A 20,096-nucleotide genomic window follows, 5' to 3' on the forward strand; every position below is an offset into this window, starting at 1 on the left:
AGCTATGTGGAAGGATAAATGTCTTGCTCATGCTGATGTAAAAAGTTGGGTTGGATCATCAACCACTTATCAATGAAATGAAGTCATTATAATCTACATAGTGTCCTTAAGCATTTATCTTTAAAGTATTTAGTTATATAATTATATTTTATTCTTCATTAAAGCAATGTTTTTTTTTTCTTTTTTATTTTCGGTCATTTCTTGGGAAGAATCTAGCTTTGCGTGGGGGACCATCTACCAGGTTCAACCTTCCAACCGCCAATTGGCAAGTGACCACCGCATCTTCTTGGCTTCTACCCCTCCCATGATCAATACAAAAGTGGTGAATCCATCATTAAAGAAGAAATCCCATCAGCATGTATTTATTTCAATTTATCCAACCCAGACAATTATGGAGTAATAGCACCACGAGAAACAGAAGTTTTCCGGACCACCAGAGCCTCTCGGCAAAAATCTATAGCCATTGGCAGAACCGTCAGCAAGCCATCGGCAAAATCTTGCTCGCCAAGTAATGATCACTGACGAGCCTGCCAACCAAATATCCAACTTTCAAAGATAATAAGATGCCACTGTATTTGTTTAGAAACATCCAAACTTCCAAAGCATCCAAACATTTAAATGTATACAACAAAGTAATATCCTCCAATATGCAAAGCATGGTAGATTTAGTAACACCATGCATGTATACAGATTTAAGCAGCGCCGGAGCGCAAGAGGACAAGAGGCGTCCCCTTAAAAAATTTTAAAATACTTATCATCTATATATTTATATACGTCATGGCCCTCTAATATTTTAGTCTTATACACATTATGAATCCACTAGTTTGAAAAAAAATCATATAATTAATTTATATATTAATTTTTTATTTCAAATAATAATTTTTTTAACAAAAATAATTGTTTATTTATTTTTTAATTGTTTATTTATTTTTTAATCTTTAATGTGGAAGAGATTATTGAGATTTTTATACAATCAAGACCATTTTGCAGATGGCATAAGATAATATTTTTTTACTTATTTTTATTTATATATAAAATTAAATATTTATTGTTATTTTTGTAATATTTTTAGATATATATATCTTTATTTTGTTATTTATTATAAAATATTTTATTACAATAATTATTAATAAATTATTTTCTCGCTCTTCAACTGGATCCAAGATTAATAGCCTGAACTCAAGTGATTCAGAAATACATGTTTAACTTGCAACACTAAAGGACATCAATAAATGTTGTTAGCTCCTCAAAGAAAAAATAATCCTTACAGAAATTAGTGCCGTCAAAGTTTAGTGAATCCAGTTTCATCAAAAAAATAGCACAAGCATATGATGGATGCGAACCCAAACCAAGTGAACTAAAGAACCAGGCAATCATGCTAGAACCTACACCATAAAATCTGATGTAAAATATATACTTAACTATAGAGTACAACTGGGAAGAGAATTGTTCTTTTTTTGCACCCATCAGTTCTGAATTGCTGGTTTACACAATTGACCTAGAACATCATGGTACCAATACTCGATAATGAAATGTACCATCATCTAAGGATTTTATTATCTAGAAACAACGATAAGGGGTGCCCACAGTGTTTCATTTGCTGAAACTCTTTAGGACTGCTTTTAGTGTTTCAGTCAACATTTCATATATTTGGTTTCAGCCGATTAAATTTTCATGTATTGAAACCCCAATGTTGCCAACACTCTGCGATTGAAACTCAAAAGTTGAAATCTTAATTATAAAGATTTTTATGATATTCTAAAACTTAAAGTTTCATCTGCTGAAACTCAGAAATGAAACGTGAGGTACCGTTATAATTTGAATTTAGTAAGGACTGAAGTTCTCACTACAGAGTTTCTTATGTTAAAATCTTTTAGTTATATGTATTGAAACCTTAGGATTGAATATAAGATCAAATTTAAACTGAGGTTCATAGTTTGAAACTCAACATAGAGAGCTTACAAAGTGCCAAAACATGTAACTAAAAATTCAGCGTACTATTACATCAAAAAAAAAAAAAAAAATTCAGCGTACTGAAACTCAAATTCAAATTCATGTTCGCATGGCACATCTTATACGGACATCATAAATTGCCAACACAATGGTGATTAGCTTGTAATCTTATTAATATTTTAATTTTATCAAGTCAATTATATTAATTTTATTAATTAATAATTTAATTTGTTGCATAGTTACTAATAATAATATTATTTGTTATTTAAATACTAAAGCTTTGTCATATACAATAATATTCTTTTATTAAAGATGTCGAATGTACTCTTTCCACACCAATCAAATGGTAAACACCTTTTTTTTTTATTTTAGGGGCAACAATCATGTTTCAAAAAATCATTTTCTAGAAAGTGATTGCTTTTCATTTTGGTCACTGTCCTGTAACTAAATGAGCTAACAAACTATAGACCCAACTTATCCCGTCTCACGTGGATATTCTTTTGGTGCATCACGTAATCTCTCTCAACAAGCCGATGCGTTAAAAATCCTAGGACTCGGATGGATAGGTAAGATGGCTTTCCTCTCGGCGTTCTCTAGAACATCCTATCTTATTTAGCTTCACTTTCATCTGCTACACGCCGCCTTCATAACCAGTTCTAGCTCCTCTGGTTGGGTCCACAGATTGGAAATCCAGGTTAAAAGAGAGAAGATTGCTGCTGAGAGGACCTACCATACGCTCTAAGCTCCACTTCCATATAGGTGGCCGTATTTCCTAAGCAGGCTGGTGGGCACCAAGCGAAATAGATGTGGAAACCCCCACGTCCCTGCGCCCGATGGTTTGTTTCCCTTGAACGCACCTGGAATGAATTTTAATACAAGATCATCATCAGTTCACATATCAAGCATATAGATCGTAATGGTGTCAATCCAACTATTTACTTTGTCGACATGCCCCCTCACAAATTTTTCGTGTTAGGAAGATCGGGCAATACGGCTGCTGGAACGGTCACCTTCTAAATATTCAAGAATTACATTGATAGGCTAACACTCATAAATCAATGAACTCGACCCTTACTAATTATATGAATGGGCGCCGACCATCCAGTGAACAACTGCTACACATATATTTGGAAGGTGAAAGTAAAAGAACAAAAACACCACTCTTTCTTTTTTTAAATTTTGTTAATCATTCTCACATATGAATATATGATGCCTTCAGACAGTGGGTGGATTTTTGAGACATTAATAAGAACATAAGCCATGGTTTCCATCAATAACACAAACAAGCAACCCAGAAAATTATATATAGTTTTTCTACAAACCATCCCCCCAAACTAACTATCAATTTCACCTAAGTTTTCTGCATGAGCAAACCACTTGCTTTTTTCTCTGAGTTTCCACGCACATCTTTTTTTTTTTGCTTCCATACCCCAAATAAAACATGTGCTGAGAGTCATTTGAAAGATTGTTCTTCCCTGTTTTCAGTCGAGGAGATTCGTTGTAAACTTCATGACAATCTGACTTGCATTTCTTCTTCAACTGTGGCAAATATTTCACTTAACCTGCAGCACAAAAAAGAAAGAGAATATTTTTGTTATCAGATCACTGACAGTGCCAGGGGGTATATATATATATATATATATCACAGTTTCCTTATTGAAGCATGTACATTATAATGATAAACATTATCATAAAGCATAAAAAAAATAAGACAATGATATCACACATGAAAAGCGAACGGCTAAACTCCGTTTGGTTGTTGAGAAAATGAAAGAAAATAAAAATACCATGAAAAAAAAAGAAAATTAAAAATTTTCTCATGTCTGATTGAACTCAGGAAATAAGAAAATGTAACGAAGATTAGATGGGTTATAAAGTATAAACGACATGTCCCTTACGTGCTCGCTCTCTCTCTCTCTGAATTGATAATGATTTTATCGGAGGCACAATTTTCTCCGTCTCTCCCTCAATTTTCTTCATGATAGAAAATAATGGGAAGAAGATTCGTGCCCAACAAAATTTCTGTTTGTTCACTGTCTCAGCACCGAACAAAGCCTTCAGGTACAACTTGTTTCCCATTGTACAATATTCTTAAGCTGGTACTCAATACATCTAGAATTTGTAGTCTATGTAAATGTCTTTCTGACAGGTCATCTAGTATAAATCCATGTAGCCTTTATATATTTAGAATTCTCTTGTACATTGGTTTACTCCAATACATTCTCTTGAAGTTGCATAAACAATTCTTTAATGAATCAAAAATATAAGACACTGAAACAAATTAAACGAATAGCTTTAGCTTATGATCTTTTTTATCATTTGTAACCAGTCAGCTAGTCCAGCAATAGACACCATATCCCCCCAGTGGGGGTGAAGCACCATAGCGGAAAGGGCTTTGTAACCTTGGATCCTAGAAGGACAAGGGGCATTAGAGTTAAATGGTATTCGTGAGTAGCAAAAGAGAGAGGACACCAAATTTCTAAGAGATGGAATGGTGCGGACACCAGAGCCATCAAAAATCGGCAACATAATTTAAGTTCGATTTGGATCGAAGAAGCCTCATTAAATTGATTCTACTTCAGTTATTTATTTTCAGTCAATAAATTTTAATGCATTTGGCTTTGGGTCCATAGGGCCATACTTGGATTTGTCCACGTCACCTTTGGAGCCACCACTCTCCACATGCCAAGAGAAGAATATGCATGCCAGCATATGCCGTGCTCATGCCAAGTTGTGTCAAGCATCAAGCACCCACATGAAATTCCATTTCTTCCTTAGAATTCCTTAAGAGTTCTTGGCTACTTACTTATTTTGTTGAAGGCTGATTTCTTTCCTATGGTAGATTATAATGCTTTACTTTTTTGTGAAGGGTTGATTTCTTCCTTGTAAAAATAAGAGATTCCTAAACAAATAGGATCCTTAGAGTCCTATATAAATCCTTGTATCTTTCATGAAAGAAAACAATGAATGATTTTACAAACTCCACAAATACTTGTGTCAATCGCTCCGAGAGGGAGAGGGTGTGAGACCCAAAATCGCCCCACAAGGGGAGGGTGTGAGGCCCACTTTCTATCCTATTCCTTCTACTTAAGATTCAGTGTTCCTGCGACTCTGATCGACTCCACCATCTACACACGCAAGCCTATTCCGTCAAGAGAAGATCTGTCTCCTCCAGAATATTCATCTGTCGTGCTGAGAGAAAGAGTGATTTCTTATTCTACAGATCATATGCTGTCAAGGACCTTCGTTCCTTAACAGTTGATCTTTGATTTTTTTTTAAATCCGATGTTGGTAAAGACCTAGTTCTTTATCGATGGATCTGTTTGGTTAAAAGATTAAGAGCCCTAATCAGAGTAGTTTCTTAACTACCACGATCCGGATTCTTATCATCTTTTTGGATTTTCTCACGGGTTTAATATTTTATTTTCTCTCGTTCCATTCTTATTTCTTTTTTTGCATTTACTCGTGAGTATGTTTAATTTCTGCTATCTGTTTATGAAATTTTCTATTACTAATTGTTTACTGATCTCTCGAATGGCATTCGTCTGTATCATTTAGATTGATCTCGCTTTAGTCTCGTATCAATCAATCACGCCTCCTGAGCAGAGTATAGGCAACTATACTGTCTGTCCTGGGAATAATGAGCCCCTGACCGGACGTGATTTGTTGTTGATGAACAGAAGAGAGCTTGATTATTAGGATTGATTTTCTTTTTAGGATTGTCCCGCATCAATTTGGTATCAGAGCAGGTTGATTAGGGCTTTAGTTTAAATTCAGCAATTTAAATTTTCGCAAGTTAAATTTTCGCACTCTAAATTTCGTACTTTACTTTCAAGCATTTTAATTTTATTGCACCTTATTTCTGCATCTTAGAGTTGCATGACCACTAGATCAGGTACCTGGTACCAACATCCTACTTCCCCACCCAACACCAATATGGATCCCAATATAGCAGCCATCATTAATGCTCTGACTGAAAAGTTTGATGACATGAAAAATTTTATGAAAGCCATGGATGAGAGAATAGTGGTATTAGAAGAAGCTAGGCAGAAACAACCTGAACCTGAGTCTCTCCGACTACCTATAGGACAAAGAGGTAGGAATCTAGAACTTGATCGACCTATAGGGGCACGTCCGCACCATAACCAGTTCGATCAAGATGAGCATATTCTTAGGAATGTGAAAGTCGAAGCCCCAAGTTTTGATGGTTGTCTAGATCCGAGAGAGTACCTAGATTGGGAATCAGGTATGGACCACTATTTTGGATGGTATGAAATGTCTGAAGCAAGGAGAGTTAGATTTGCTAGGATGAAATTGATGAGGCAAGCCCGACTTTATTGGGAAAGTGTAGAGCGTCTTCTCAATCAGAGAAGACAAGATCTGATAGAAACCTGGGATGAGATGAAAGAAAAACTCAGAGAGAAGTACCTCCCCACCTCTTACCAACAAAGACTTTTAGATCAATGGCAGAGGCTTACTCAAGGGAATAGATCAGTCACCGAGTATATCACGAGATTTGATGAATACCTCATGAGATGTGGAGTAGCCGAAGATAGAGTTGTTACCTTATCTCGATTTAGAGCTGGATTACGAGAGGATATTCAGCGTGAGCTCTTTCTGCGAGAGGTAACCACGTTAGAACAAGCTTATCAACTTGTCTTAGATTTTGAAAGATTTTCTAGATATTCGACTCTCCGTCGTCCTGAACCCAACCGAGTAACCCCTTCTGGATCGAGACCTAATATTAATCAAACTCCTAGTAACAGACCTCCACTTACAAATCCTATTGGGAGAAAAGAAGATAAAGGAAAAGGAGCTATAGGAGAGTTATCAAAAGGAAGTAGTTCTCGATCTCATTGCTTCAAGTGCCATGGTTACGGTCACTTTGCTGCACAATGCCCCAACCGATCATTATTCGTAGAAGAATTAGAAGGAGAAACTCTAGAAAATATTGAGGAGGAAGTTTATGAAGCTGATCCAGATTTAGCCGAGCAATTTGAGAGTACTGAGGACATCCTAGGTTATGCCACACCTGAGTCAGACCTTAGGCTTGGAGTCGTTAGGTATGTCCTAGCCCAAACTAAGGAAAGTGAAGACTGGCGTAGGACCTCTATTTTCCATACCTTCATAAAATTTGGCGATAAAATTTGTAAGGTGATCATTGATAGCGGTAGCTGTATCAATGCCATCTCCACCGACACGGTTAAGCGATTAGGATTAACTCCTGTAGATCATCCTAGTCCATACCGTGTGTCTTGGATTGATTCCTCCTCTATTCCCATCAAATTTAGATGTCGTGTGCCCATCCAGCTTCATTCCTATCAGGATCATGTGTGGTGCGATGTCTTACCCATGGAAGTCGGAAGTATCATATTAGGTCGGCCTTGGCTATTCGACAATGATGTTACGATTTATGGCCGTACCAACTCCTGCAGCTTTACTCATCAGGGTAAGAAGATCACGATTAATCCTTCCCCACCTAAGGCTACTAATAGAAAGATAGGCGATGGACCAAAAGAAAATCTTAAGAAGAAAAGCCTCAATCTGATAGGTGCTAAAGAATTAGAGACGGTCATGAGTGAAGGATCACCAGTTTGGATGCTTGTTGCTAGAGAAGTTCGTGAGGATTCTAAGGTGGATTATCCTAAGGAAGTAGCTAGCCTTCTTGCTGAGTTTCATGATGTCTTTCCTGAGGATCTTCCAGATTACTTACCGCCTATGAGAAACATTCAACATGCCATTGATTTAGTTCCTGGATCTACCCTACCCAACTTGCCCCACTATAGGTTGAACCCTAATGAGCATGCTGAGCTACAAAGACAAGTTGGAGAGCTGATAAAAAAAGGATTTGTGAGGGAGAGTTTGAGTCCTTGCGCGGTTCCTGCACTACTGACTCCAAAGAAGGATGGTACATGGAGGATGTGCATAGATAGCCGTGCCATTAATAAGATCACCATTAAGTACCGCTTTCCCATCCCTAGGTTAGATGACATGTTAGATATGATGGCCGGATCCACTATCTTTTCTAAGATCGATCTTAAGAGTGGTTACCATCAAGTAAGGATTAGACCGGGAGATGAGTGGAAAACTGCTTTCAAGACAAAAAATGGTTTATATGAGTGGATGGTGATGCCATTTGGATTATCTAATGCTCCTAGTACCTTCATGAGGTTGATGACCCAAGTACTACGACCATTTATAGGAGTATTTGTAGTCGTATATTTTGATGACATTTTGATCTATAGTCGAACTAGGGAAGACCATTTAGATCACCTCCAAAGAGTGTGTCAAGTTCTTAAAACAGAAAGCTTGTATGCTAATCCTAAGAAGTGCGCTTTTATGACAGACCATATCATCTTTTTAGGTTTTGTTGTTACCCCCAATGGTGTATCTGCTGATCCTGAAAAGATTAGAGCAATAGTTGAGTGGCCGGTGCCCAAGAGTGTGCATGACGTGCGAAGTTTTCATGGATTAGCAACTTTTTATCGTAGGTTCATAAAAGGGTTTAGCACCATAGTCGCTCCCATCACTGACTGCATTAGAAAGGAAAATTTTGAATGGACTAGGGCAGCCAATAGAGCCTTTCTAGACATTAAGGACAAGATGACTCATGCCCCAATCTTACGTCTCCCTGATTTTTCTAAGATTTTTGAAGCAGCGTGCGATGCGTCAGGAGTTGGGATTGGTGGTGTCCTTAGTCAAGAAGGTCATCCGGTAGCATACTTTAGCGAGAAACTTAACGATTCTAAACTCAAGTATTCTACCTATGATAAGGAGTTTTATGCGGTAATTCAAGCTTTAAGATATTGGAGGCATTACCTGCTACCGCAAGAATTTGTTTTGTACTCTGACCATGAGGCCCTTAGATTCCTGAATTCTCAAAAGAAATTGAATTATAGACACGGTAGGTGGGTCGAGTTTTTGCAAGCCTATACTTTTGTTTTGAAACACCGTGCAGGTGTAGAGAATCGTGCTGCTGATGCCCTGAGTCGCCGTCATACTTTGCTGTCCACCGTTAGTATAGAAGTTGTTGGTTTTGATAAGATTAAAGAAAATTATGAGTGTCCAGATTTTGGTGACATACTTACCGCTTTACGTAAGGGGCCATCTAGAGAACGTAGTGAATATACCCTTCAGGATGGTTACCTATTTAGAGAAACTAGGCTGTGTATCCCCCGTACATCTTTGAGAGATTTTTTAGTTTGGGAATTACATGCTGGAGGATTAGCTGGACACTTTGGTAGGAATAAAACTATAGAGTTGGTAGAAGCCCAATTCTTTTGGCCAAGCTTGAAAAGAGATGTCGCCCGAATTGTTGCCCAATGTAGAACATGTGCCGTGGCCAAGCAGAGAAAACAAAACACCGGCTTATATACACCCTTACCTATACCAGACTGTCCTTGGCAAGATGTTAGTATGGATTTTGTTTTGGGATTACCTAGGACAGCCAGGAAGCATGATTCCATTCTAGTGGTTGTAGATAGATTTTCAAAAATGGCCCATTTCTTGCCCTGTTGCCAAACGTCCGACGCGTCGAAAGTTGCAAGGATATACTTTGATGAGATTGTTAGACTACATGGATTGCCTAAAACCATTGTTTCTGATAGGGATGTTAGATTTATGAGCTACTTTTGGAAAACCCTATGGCATCTTTTAGGCACAAAACTAAAGTTTTCTTCTGCCTATCATCCGCAAACAGACGGTCAGACCGAAGTGGTTAATAGGAGTCTTAGAAATCTTTTGCGTTGCTTGATTGGGGAACATATGGGTAACTGGGATCTTTTGCTGCCCCGAGCCGAATTTGCATATAATAGCTCTGTTAATAGGTCCATTGGCATGAGTCCTTTTGAAGTAGTTCATGGATATCAACCTAGAAAACCAATAGACCTCATCCCACTACCCATGCATGCTAGGATTTCCGAATCTGCAGAGTCATTTGCACAGCATGTCAAGAGTCTGCATAAAGAGATCAGTAAAAAAATTAGTATGAGTAATAAAGTTTATAAACAGAATGCAGATTCTCATCGACGTGTTCAAGAGTTTGCAGAGGGAGACTATGTGATGGTTCGATTGAGGCCTGAACGGTTTCCTCCCGGAACCGTGAAGAAGTTACATGCCCGAGGAGCAGGTCCATTTAAGATCATAAAGAAAATCGGATCAAATGCGTATGTTGTGGACCTACCTTCTGATTTTGGAATTAGCTCTACTTTTAACATTACAGATCTTGTCGCCTATAAAAAACCAACTCGGATACCTAGTGAGCCATTTGAGCCTGAACCAACCTTTGAGAGCGAACCTATCCCTGAGTGTCCACCAACCAAAATGTCAGCAAAACACGATCAGATTGAGAGAATTTTGGATGAGCAGATCCTTTCCACCCGGAGTCGAGGCTATCAGCGGTATCTGGTCAGATGGCGAGGTCGACCGGAGTCTGAAGATACCTGGATCACTCGAGAAGAGCTGCAACGCATTGATCCCGATCTACTTGAGCGTCACCAGAGCGAAATCGATCCACACTCGACAGGGTCGAGTTTTTCCCACCTCGGGAGAATTGGTGCGGACACCAGAGCCATCAAAAATCGGCAACATAATTTAAGTTCGATTTGGATCGAAGAAGCCTCATTAAATTGATTCTACTTCAGTTATTTATTTTCAGTCAATAAATTTTAATGCATTTGGCTTTGGGTCCATAGGGCCATACTTGGATTTGTCCACGTCACCTTTGGAGCCACCACTCTCCACATGCCAAGAGAAGAATATGCATGCCAGCATATGCCGTGCTCATGCCAAGTTGTGTCAAGCATCAAGCACCCACATGAAATTCCATTTCTTCCTTAGAATTCCTTAAGAGTTCTTGGCTACTTACTTATTTTGTTGAAGGCTGATTTCTTTCCTATGGTAGATTATAATGCTTTACTTTTTTGTGAAGGGTTGATTTCTTCCTTGTAAAAATAAGAGATTCCTAAACAAATAGGATCCTTAGAGTCCTATATAAATCCTTGTATCTTTCATGAAAGAAAACAATGAATGATTTTACAAACTCCACAAATACTTGTGTCAATCGCTCCGAGAGGGAGAGGGTGTGAGACCCAAAATCGCCCCACAAGGGGAGGGTGTGAGGCCCACTTTCTATCCTATTCCTTCTACTTAAGATTCAGTGTTCCTGCGACTCTGATCGACTCCACCATCTACACACGCAAGCCTATTCCGTCAAGAGAAGATCTGTCTCCTCCAGAATATTCATCTGTCGTGCTGAGAGAAAGAGTGATTTCTTATTCTACAGATCATATGCTGTCAAGGACCTTCGTTCCTTAACAGTTGATCTTTGATTTTTTTTTAAATCCGATGTTGGTAAAGACCTAGTTCTTTATCGATGGATCTGTTTGGTTAAAAGATTAAGAGCCCTAATCAGAGTAGTTTCTTAACTACCACGATCCGGATTCTTATCATCTTTTTGGATTTTCTCACGGGTTTAATATTTTATTTTCTCTCGTTCCATTCTTATTTCTTTTTTTGCATTTACTCGTGAGTATGTTTAATTTCTGCTATCTGTTTATGAAATTTTCTATTACTAATTGTTTACTGATCTCTCGAATGGCATTCGTCTGTATCATTTAGATTGATCTCGCTTTAGTCTCGTATCAATCAATCACGCCTCCTGAGCAGAGTATAGGCAACTATACTGTCTGTCCTGGGAATAATGAGCCCCTGACCGGACGTGATTTGTTGTTGATGAACAGAAGAGAGCTTGATTATTAGGATTGATTTTCTTTTTAGGATTGTCCCGCATCATGGAAACATTACAAACATGAAATAAGTGGATATTAAGTTTGAATATAAAATATATAATATGACTAGTCAGTGTGTTTGGTGATAACACAAAAAATATTTAAAGAAAACTCTCCATCCACTTGGTGGGATGGCCAAGTCAGATGAGGCCAGCAGTAGTTAACCGAAAATGAAGCCTGCATACCCACCAAACTTGAGCCTTCCAAAATCCTTGCTGATAGCTACCTACCAGTGCTTGTTACATTCCAAGTTATTATGGAGTCAATATGGTATATATTTCATGCTAAATTTGATCAAGATGGTCTAAAAGATTTCTGAAACTAGAGCAAGAGATCTTCTGTGCTTCCGTACCTATTCATATTAATGTTCACTTCGGCAAGCCATGTAGTTAAATACACCTGCAAGCCAACCCAAATCAATGGTAAGACAGGAAAAATGAAATCTTGCTGCTTTTCTTGACCACAAAATAAAATGTTGCTTTACTGCATACATAGAAATAGCTTTGCAAAAGTCCCAGAACATGATATCCAAGAAACAGCCATAAGATAAGCACCCTTAAACCATCATATGATGGATATTATTCCACGCAGTCTGCTAGAGGGTTATGAAAATCTATCAGCTTTGACTGGCAAAACTGCAATTCTCTCGTAAAGACCACTATGCAAACAATGTCTGAAGCCATCTTCTAATATGAGCCATGAAGCAATATGCAGACATCCAGATAAGAAGAATAATGGACCTCTCAGAGATCCTAATACCTACTCAAAATGTATCAGTGGATCCTTGACATGAATAGCAAACTCCCATTTATGAAAATATGATCATCCACTAGGTAGGTGCCCATGCCAAGATTGTCAACTTCAGGCAATTAGTTTGCTGCTTTTTTTTTTTGGCGGGGGGGGGGGGGGGGGGGGGTGGGGTTTGTAAATCACAAGGAATAAATGAATGTTGGTTCCAACATATTTCTTGCATAGTCTCACAAATTTCCCTAAGATGAAGATTGAACCAACTAATGCAACATAAGCATCTAGATTCAATATGTGATTCACTTGTAAAAATCATAATTTGATGGCTATCTAGGTATTTTGTAAACTAATAGGGATAATTAGGCCGCAATGGCAAGCTTTGATAAAACCAAATACGTAGCGAATCAAAGAAAGGGAGAAAAAGAATTATAGAGTCCTCAATAGCCTAACCTACAAAGAAAGGTATTTATTTTACCCCATAAGTTATTTGCATATGCTGCAAAGCTAAAAGGCACATGGAGCAGACAAAGACAACCTGATTCATTTTGCCTCACTTTTCAAATAAATAGATAAAAATGTTCCCTTTAGCAGCAAGAAATTCTCCCTCATGAATTGGAAGACAAATGATGCACTGATCAAATGCATTGAGGCTTCATTTCAAGATATAATAGAACATCAATATCAGATGGCTGCCACTCCAGAAATACAACAGACTCGATCACTGAGTTTATTTCTTATTAAAAAAAGAATATCTTAATGTTCAAAGCCAAGAAAACAAGAAATTTTATTAAAGTTCAAACCAAAAAACAGAAGTTTTAGGACTCCATGACATCCCCAACAAAGATGAGACCTTGTTTATTTATGGACAAGCCTCGTTTATCGACTAAGGTGTCCAGCATTATTTCATTTCACTATATATTACGTATCTCATACTTCAGTCAAATTAGATCTCAAAAACACACCAATCTGCGGTTACCACAATTGGTGTTGTCATGACATGGTAGTCAAACAAGATTTGCCCTATATAACAAACAAAAAACAGGAAAGTAGCCAAAGGACATTATTCAAAGAAAAGAAATGACATCAAAGATCTCATAATTAGAATGGGATAATTACCTGCAAAACTTCACTTTTTGGAGGATGGTCTAAGTGCCCAGTCAAACGGATACAGGATTCCCAATTCTTTATTTGTGGACGTAGTGGCTCACAACTTTCTTCAGAATACAGGCCATTTATTCTCAAATCATCAAATTCTCCAAGGTATACCTCATCTGACCATTTTAATCCATTAATTTGTCCTGTGCTCTGGCTACAACTAATGGAGAGTAGCTCGACCACTAGTAGCCGCTATTCATGCCAAAAACAATAAAAAAAATAAAACAAAAAATTAGTAGGAGCCAAATGAAGTGAAAGCAATACATACAAGTAAGGGGTATCGCAGATAAATCATAACTTTCAGACTGTCAAACAGAGTTACAGCGAGAGGTCAAATAACACGTCTGAAGTCATAAATGTTTTCTAAAAGAAACTCAGAAAATTTATTTTCAAAAGAATAAGGTTCTCATCTATACCTTCAAACTTAGCTCTAAAGCAAACATCTCGACAAGCTCTTGAGCAAGATTTTCTGATATTATAAATAGAAAACATTCTCAGATTACTATGTAAGATTAACTCAAATCACCTCCATGCACCTTACATATTAAACAGCAATCAAATCAACTTAATGTATATAAGGTGGAGGTAAAGTAAAACAGTGAGGAGTGTAAATCAAATCGATGGGGAAGAATCAAAAGCAATGCATACGAGCAACCAACCAATCTAAACTTAAAAAATTAGGAACATACTAAATCAATAACAAAAATCCGGTCATTAAAATCTTACGATTGATGATTCAGATCTGATGACCTGGATCAAAATAGTCCTGATCAATCAAATCTCATCTTTGGGTCAGGATTGCTTAGAAATATAGGATCTAAATCTGCGTTATGAAAATATAGAATCTCTTGGATGATAAGATGTGACTTGGTTTATGATACTTAGATATTAAACAGCATGTTATTCCATTTTCTATAATGCATTTGAGTAGGTGGCTTTTAAATTATTTATTATTAATAACTCATGAGTAGTAATATTAGCAAGCTAGTTATTGGAGTTTATTTGGTTAGAAAAACAAAAGGCAATTTTTTTTAATTTTTTAATGGATATAAAATCTTGTCCATGTTTTTTTTTCCTAAAACACTCACTAAAGTCATGCTTTTTTCCCCTAAAACACTCTAACTAAAGTGATAACTGCATTGATGGTTAGTATATAGACATCTTGAATAATGGTGCACAATATTTGTTTCACTAGACATGTAATAAACAAGCTTATGTTCCTAGAAGCCCGATTTCCTGTATGTATGATGCACAATGTTAATCTACCATATATTTGACTCAAATTTCAAATTTTACATGTTTTATATCTTTTAAAGATCTTCAGAAGAAATCAGAAAAATATCTAACAATCTGCAATTCGATAAGGGCTACTAATTGCCAGGCTTGGGTTGGCCTATCCTAGGCCTAGCCTAGTTCATATCATTTAACACTAGCACAAGGCTGGCCCAAACCCACTTTAAAAAAAATAAAAAAAAAAAAAAAATAAAAAAATAATAACAATAACAATAACAATAACAATAACAATAACAATAACAATAATAATAATAATAATGGCCCAAAAGCTTCAAGCCTAGGCCCCAACCAAAGCTAGGACCACAACTTGATCTGGTTTCCATATAATCAACCACCAAGGAATCTCAAAGAAAAACGATGATTGACTAAGAGCCCTTTCATCACAACCACTATATCAATAACCCAAACCCTAGAAAGCGAAAGGTATAAAAAGAAATGCTCAAGGCCCAGCATTGTTGGTGGTCTATGGCGAAGATGAAGACTGACAAAGCAAAGCACCTTCAAGGCCACCTGTGCCCCAACCACCACCCTCCATGTAACCTCTGCTTGCTGGCCACTCCACATGATCCTTGTTACCACCTGCAACTATTGTTGCCCCCTCTTCTTTGTCACTAGGCTCTTCCCATATCGCTTGGTTCCCCACAGCCATTGGTGTTGGTTTTTCCAATGACAACAAAGCTTGCATTTCAATTCAACAACAATTGGAGAGCAGAAGAGTGGGGAGGGGAAGGAATGAGTCAAGAGTCAGGGCTTGAGGATGAGGATAATAAAATGGAGAAGTAATGGAATCAGGGGAGTTTAGAATGGTATGGGACAAGGATGGAACCTAGATCAACCCACATCAAGCCCATCAACAATGTGGGCCTAAAATTTGAGGCCCAGACCTACTGAGCCCATGGCCATTTAGGAAGGCCCCACCTGACACTAAGATAACCCAATTTTGTAGGCATGGGCGTGGCCATGGCCCACTAATTAGCCCTAGTTCCAATCTAATTCAACCCACTTTATAATTTATGAGTCGATCCCAATCTTAACAGTGAGCATAATTGCAATATTAAAAATTGATGGTATATTAACAAGGAAAAATATGGTTTAAAGGACAAAAGGAAGAACTCAAAGATTTTGCATAGAACTCAAAGATTTCACTTAAAAAATAAAGTGAGGAAAATGTTTTTTAGGTGCCCATAGAACTCAAAGATTTTTCATTATGATGCTCACTGTTCGAACAGTTTTTATATAAATAAAAATGCACATAGTTCTCATTGAGAAAATTTCTACTAAGGAAAAAAATGCATTTGAATGTTCATATATCTTTTATATAGGTTACAATTCCCTAAGTCAAAAAAATGTCTCCTCCCTTGAGTTGATCATATAATTCAAAGTTTTGCTTTGTATGCTCTCTACATGTCCAAAGTCCAAGAAGAATATTCATGCAAGCTCAAGTGAAATACAATTATCAGTTTAATTAAAACATAATCAACTTCACCATTAGACCAAAATGTATGTAGCTCTAGCAAGAAGTAGAAGAAATTGGCCAGTCCCATGCAATTTTCTTCTTTCAAACCAAACACAATTTAAGCCTTGTAAACCCTTTAACAACTAGATATCCATTTCTTTTAGCCTGTAATTTGAAAAATCTAAGAAATCTCATAGAATCTCATCATTTATAACTACAATTCTCTGATTCTCATATGCTCACATATCTGGCATAAGATCCATGAGGATAGGGCTTTATATGAGCTAGGAGAGGATCAGAGGCTGAGATCAGACCACACAAAAAGTAGAGACGCAATCCAATTAATTTGAGTGGGCATTAGGATACACACACACAGACACACTACACGAAAAATGATATATGTTGCTACGTCTCAATGAAAATTCTCATAATCAAACAAAGAGACAAAAGGGTCAATCAAAGAAAATAGTGAAAAAAGATAAATGGGTTCTAAAGGAGTAAAAAATAAAAGAAAGAAAGAAAGAAAGAAAGAAAAATAACACATTAGATGTTTCAAGCTACAAATCAACAAGTTTCTCTTCAGACCCTCACACGCCTTTTTGGTTTCTAATCTGAAATGTAATCACTTGACAACCTGATCCATCTGCTACACTTTACTAAGTCAAATAGGTAACACATACTGGAAGGCATGCATAATCACATGATTTTTGGAATAGTTCATTGATTTAAACATTCTTTTTCTTCAAGATCTCGGTAGGTAATTGGGCTATTGCTATCTAAAAGAGTGTCTAACCTAACCATCCCATTACAGATATTATATGATTATAAGGAAGCTGTTTCAACCTGAAGTTGAACAAATTAAGGTTGCTATATGATAAACCTAAAATACTTTCAGGTAGCTGAATGGATTGCAGATCCTCCATACATAGAGCTCATATGGCTCTCAAACCAAATACATTACCCAAAAATGGAAGCAAACATGTTGGTAATAAAACCTTCTTCAAAAAGGTCAACGATAAGCAACATAGCAATATATTGATTTTCCATCCCAAAAATGATTCTGGCTCCCCTGGATCTGCTTTTGTTTATAGCATTGCAAAGCCATAAGTTTTGACATAGGCCCTTTTTGTTGGTCCTCACAATATACTACAAGCTTGTTTTCTAAATTTTAAATCCTTACGCTTCTAGAACTATTCCATATTTTGATTACCACAAGCCTATTTATTATTTAACCAACTTTCTGCAGTGATTCTAGTCTTATGCTTCAAAAGATTTTGCATTTCAACTTTAAAATTTATCGATTCTTGCCGGCACACAAAAATACCCTCAAATAGACATTCCCTTTAGCAACAGAGAAACACAAGGTCAAATTTGTGAATGGAAAAAGATAAAATGACACCACCATCCTATCAAGATCATGATTGCTAGTAATAAGGAAGAAATTAAAAAGATATATTTTTTTTTAAACAATCTTGACAAATGTAATCTCTCTCTCTCTCTCTCTCTCTCTCTATATATATATATATATATATATATATATATCACCATGTCAAAACATGACTATGAACACTTACCAAAATGTGAGATTGGGAAATATGAGAACACTGGAATCCCTCCACCATCTCCAAAGTCATTCTTGTCCTCAGGATGATCACAAAATTGTACAAGGGGGCCAGCTACGGATCCTTTAAGAAAACATCGCATAGAGCTAGATGCTTTCACCAAGTGAGAAACAGCAACTACCTACATTAGATAGAATCCATTTTAGAGAAGAATTTAGTCCTCATAAGAGATTCACCCCTTAACTGTGATGCATACAAGCTATAATGCTAGCTCTGCTATGATGGATTTCTTCTTCTTTTTTTTTTTTTTAAAGTGCAGTTCAAAAATCATAATTCCATGGGAGCATTATATAGAGTTCCACAAGCCAAAGTATACACCATGCAAAACCACTAAAACGATGCTGAAATGAACTGTAAATGGTAACCATGCATACCATTTCCTTATAAGAAGATATAAGCATGTTGCGATACAGCTCCTGAAACAAAGGAACAAAAAGAAGGAAAAGTCAGGTGCAAAATAATAAAAGAGGAAAAGGAAATGTCAGTTTATACCATAAAAAGCATGTCTATATTATGATACAAACTACCAGGCTTCTACTCCAAATTCATCAAATGATTGCTTTTTAAAGCACTTCTTTTTGCAAAAACACCTGGACCTGGTTCACATTCTGGTAAAAACAAGAGAAGTGCACCAACCAAAAGCAAAGTGCATATATCAATATACATAGACAAAAAGTTGTAGAATCAGATGGAGCATGAATATCAATCTCTACAGTGCTCCCTATCACATGCACCACATGTGCCAAATACTAGGTAGCCCAATAGATAGATGCACGTTAGAATATATGAGAAAGCATTGCAGCAGTAAGCGCATGGAGTATATCTAACAATATCCAATTCAACAAATATAGTACCACATGTCACACGATTCCAAGTACAAGTTGGCATGTACAACATTTTACCACACTGCATCTACAATATCATGCTGCTAACTTGCCAGGTCATGAGACAAGGGCTATAAGACAGAAACTGGTTCATGTCAGCGATTGCCGCACTGTCAGATATCAATGTGCACAATATGATAGTGCCTACCGCTGTATTCTCTACTTATAGGTGTCTGATGTGGGATATACTGTATAACACATATTGGTATATTCCCACACCTAAATCCTTCATTTAATTTGTCAATATACTTCCATAATTTTCCAACCATGTTTGGAAGCTTGGGTTTGGAACGTGTTTCAACATAATCTCACCCCTCCATTTCATTTCTTTTCATATGTTTTTGACAATCGTCCAAATGAAATTATAATCGAGAGGGTTGCAAGGCACATGAAAAACCATAGAACTTGATATGTTACAGACTGAAACAAGCAGTGTCGCTGTGAAACCATCTCTTTTGAACAAAGCTGGTTCTGTTAGTGTAAAAGACATCAAAAACATTTGGATGGTATTATCAATCCAAGCCAGTCAAATTGCAACTGATAAGAGAGCAAAATGATGAAAAATCAAGATTTTAGCATAGAGAGTAAGCAATCTAGCTGCAAAGATGTGCACTTTGGAAGAAGATTACCTGCTTCTGAGCCAATTTATCGCAAGCCTTCTTCCGAATCCCGGCATATCCTTCAGAACGCCCAAATCCATCTCCGGCAAATACCTAATTCAGAATCCAACCCAAAACCTCGCGTAAACCCTAGCTAACAGACCGATCCAGGCCCTCGAAACTAAAAGAACAACAAAATCCAAAAAAGAAGAACAGGAGGAAAATATAATGGAAATCTTTCATCTCACTTGCGTGATAGATACGCGTTGACGAGAGAAGTGGCGCAGGATCTCCCCTCCGATACCGCGGAGACCCACCGGTCCTTGGTAGAGAGAAGCTTCGACCATTGGTTCCTGAGGTTCCTCTGGGCTGCCGGCCTCCATAGCCGCGACGGCGACGGCGGCGACGTCGACGTGGATGGAGGGCTAGGGGTAGGGTTTCTTGCGCCAGATTCTTCCCCTCGGGAAGAGGACAGCGGGGTTGCTTCCATGGCGTCCTCGTGCTGCCGCGCTCAATTCTTGACATAAAGTCGGCATCTCTTCCGGTGTTCACTTATATATAATAACAGGACCCAGCCCGCCCTGAATCCCAACCGACTA

General features: G+C 37.4%; 1 protein-coding gene across 1 annotated transcript; it reads right to left on the minus strand.

The window, feature by feature from the left end:
- Positions 1-3,094: 3,094 nt before the first annotated feature.
- On the minus strand, positions 3,095-20,034 carry LOC105043418 (uncharacterized). The gene is given in 9 exon segments (XM_010920955.3): positions 3,095-3,515; positions 12,094-12,140; positions 13,605-13,835; positions 14,060-14,112; positions 17,967-18,135; positions 18,389-18,430; positions 19,528-19,565; positions 19,568-19,611; positions 19,746-20,034. Coding segments are annotated over 9 exon segments (921 nt in total). The 5' UTR covers positions 19,988-20,034; the 3' UTR covers positions 3,095-3,460.
- Positions 20,035-20,096: the final 62 nt, after the last annotated feature.

The sequence above is a fragment of the Elaeis guineensis genome, chromosome 4 (assembly GCF_000442705.2).
Source record: "Elaeis guineensis isolate ETL-2024a chromosome 4, EG11, whole genome shotgun sequence".
Lineage (NCBI taxonomy): Eukaryota > Viridiplantae > Streptophyta > Magnoliopsida > Arecales > Arecaceae > Elaeis > Elaeis guineensis.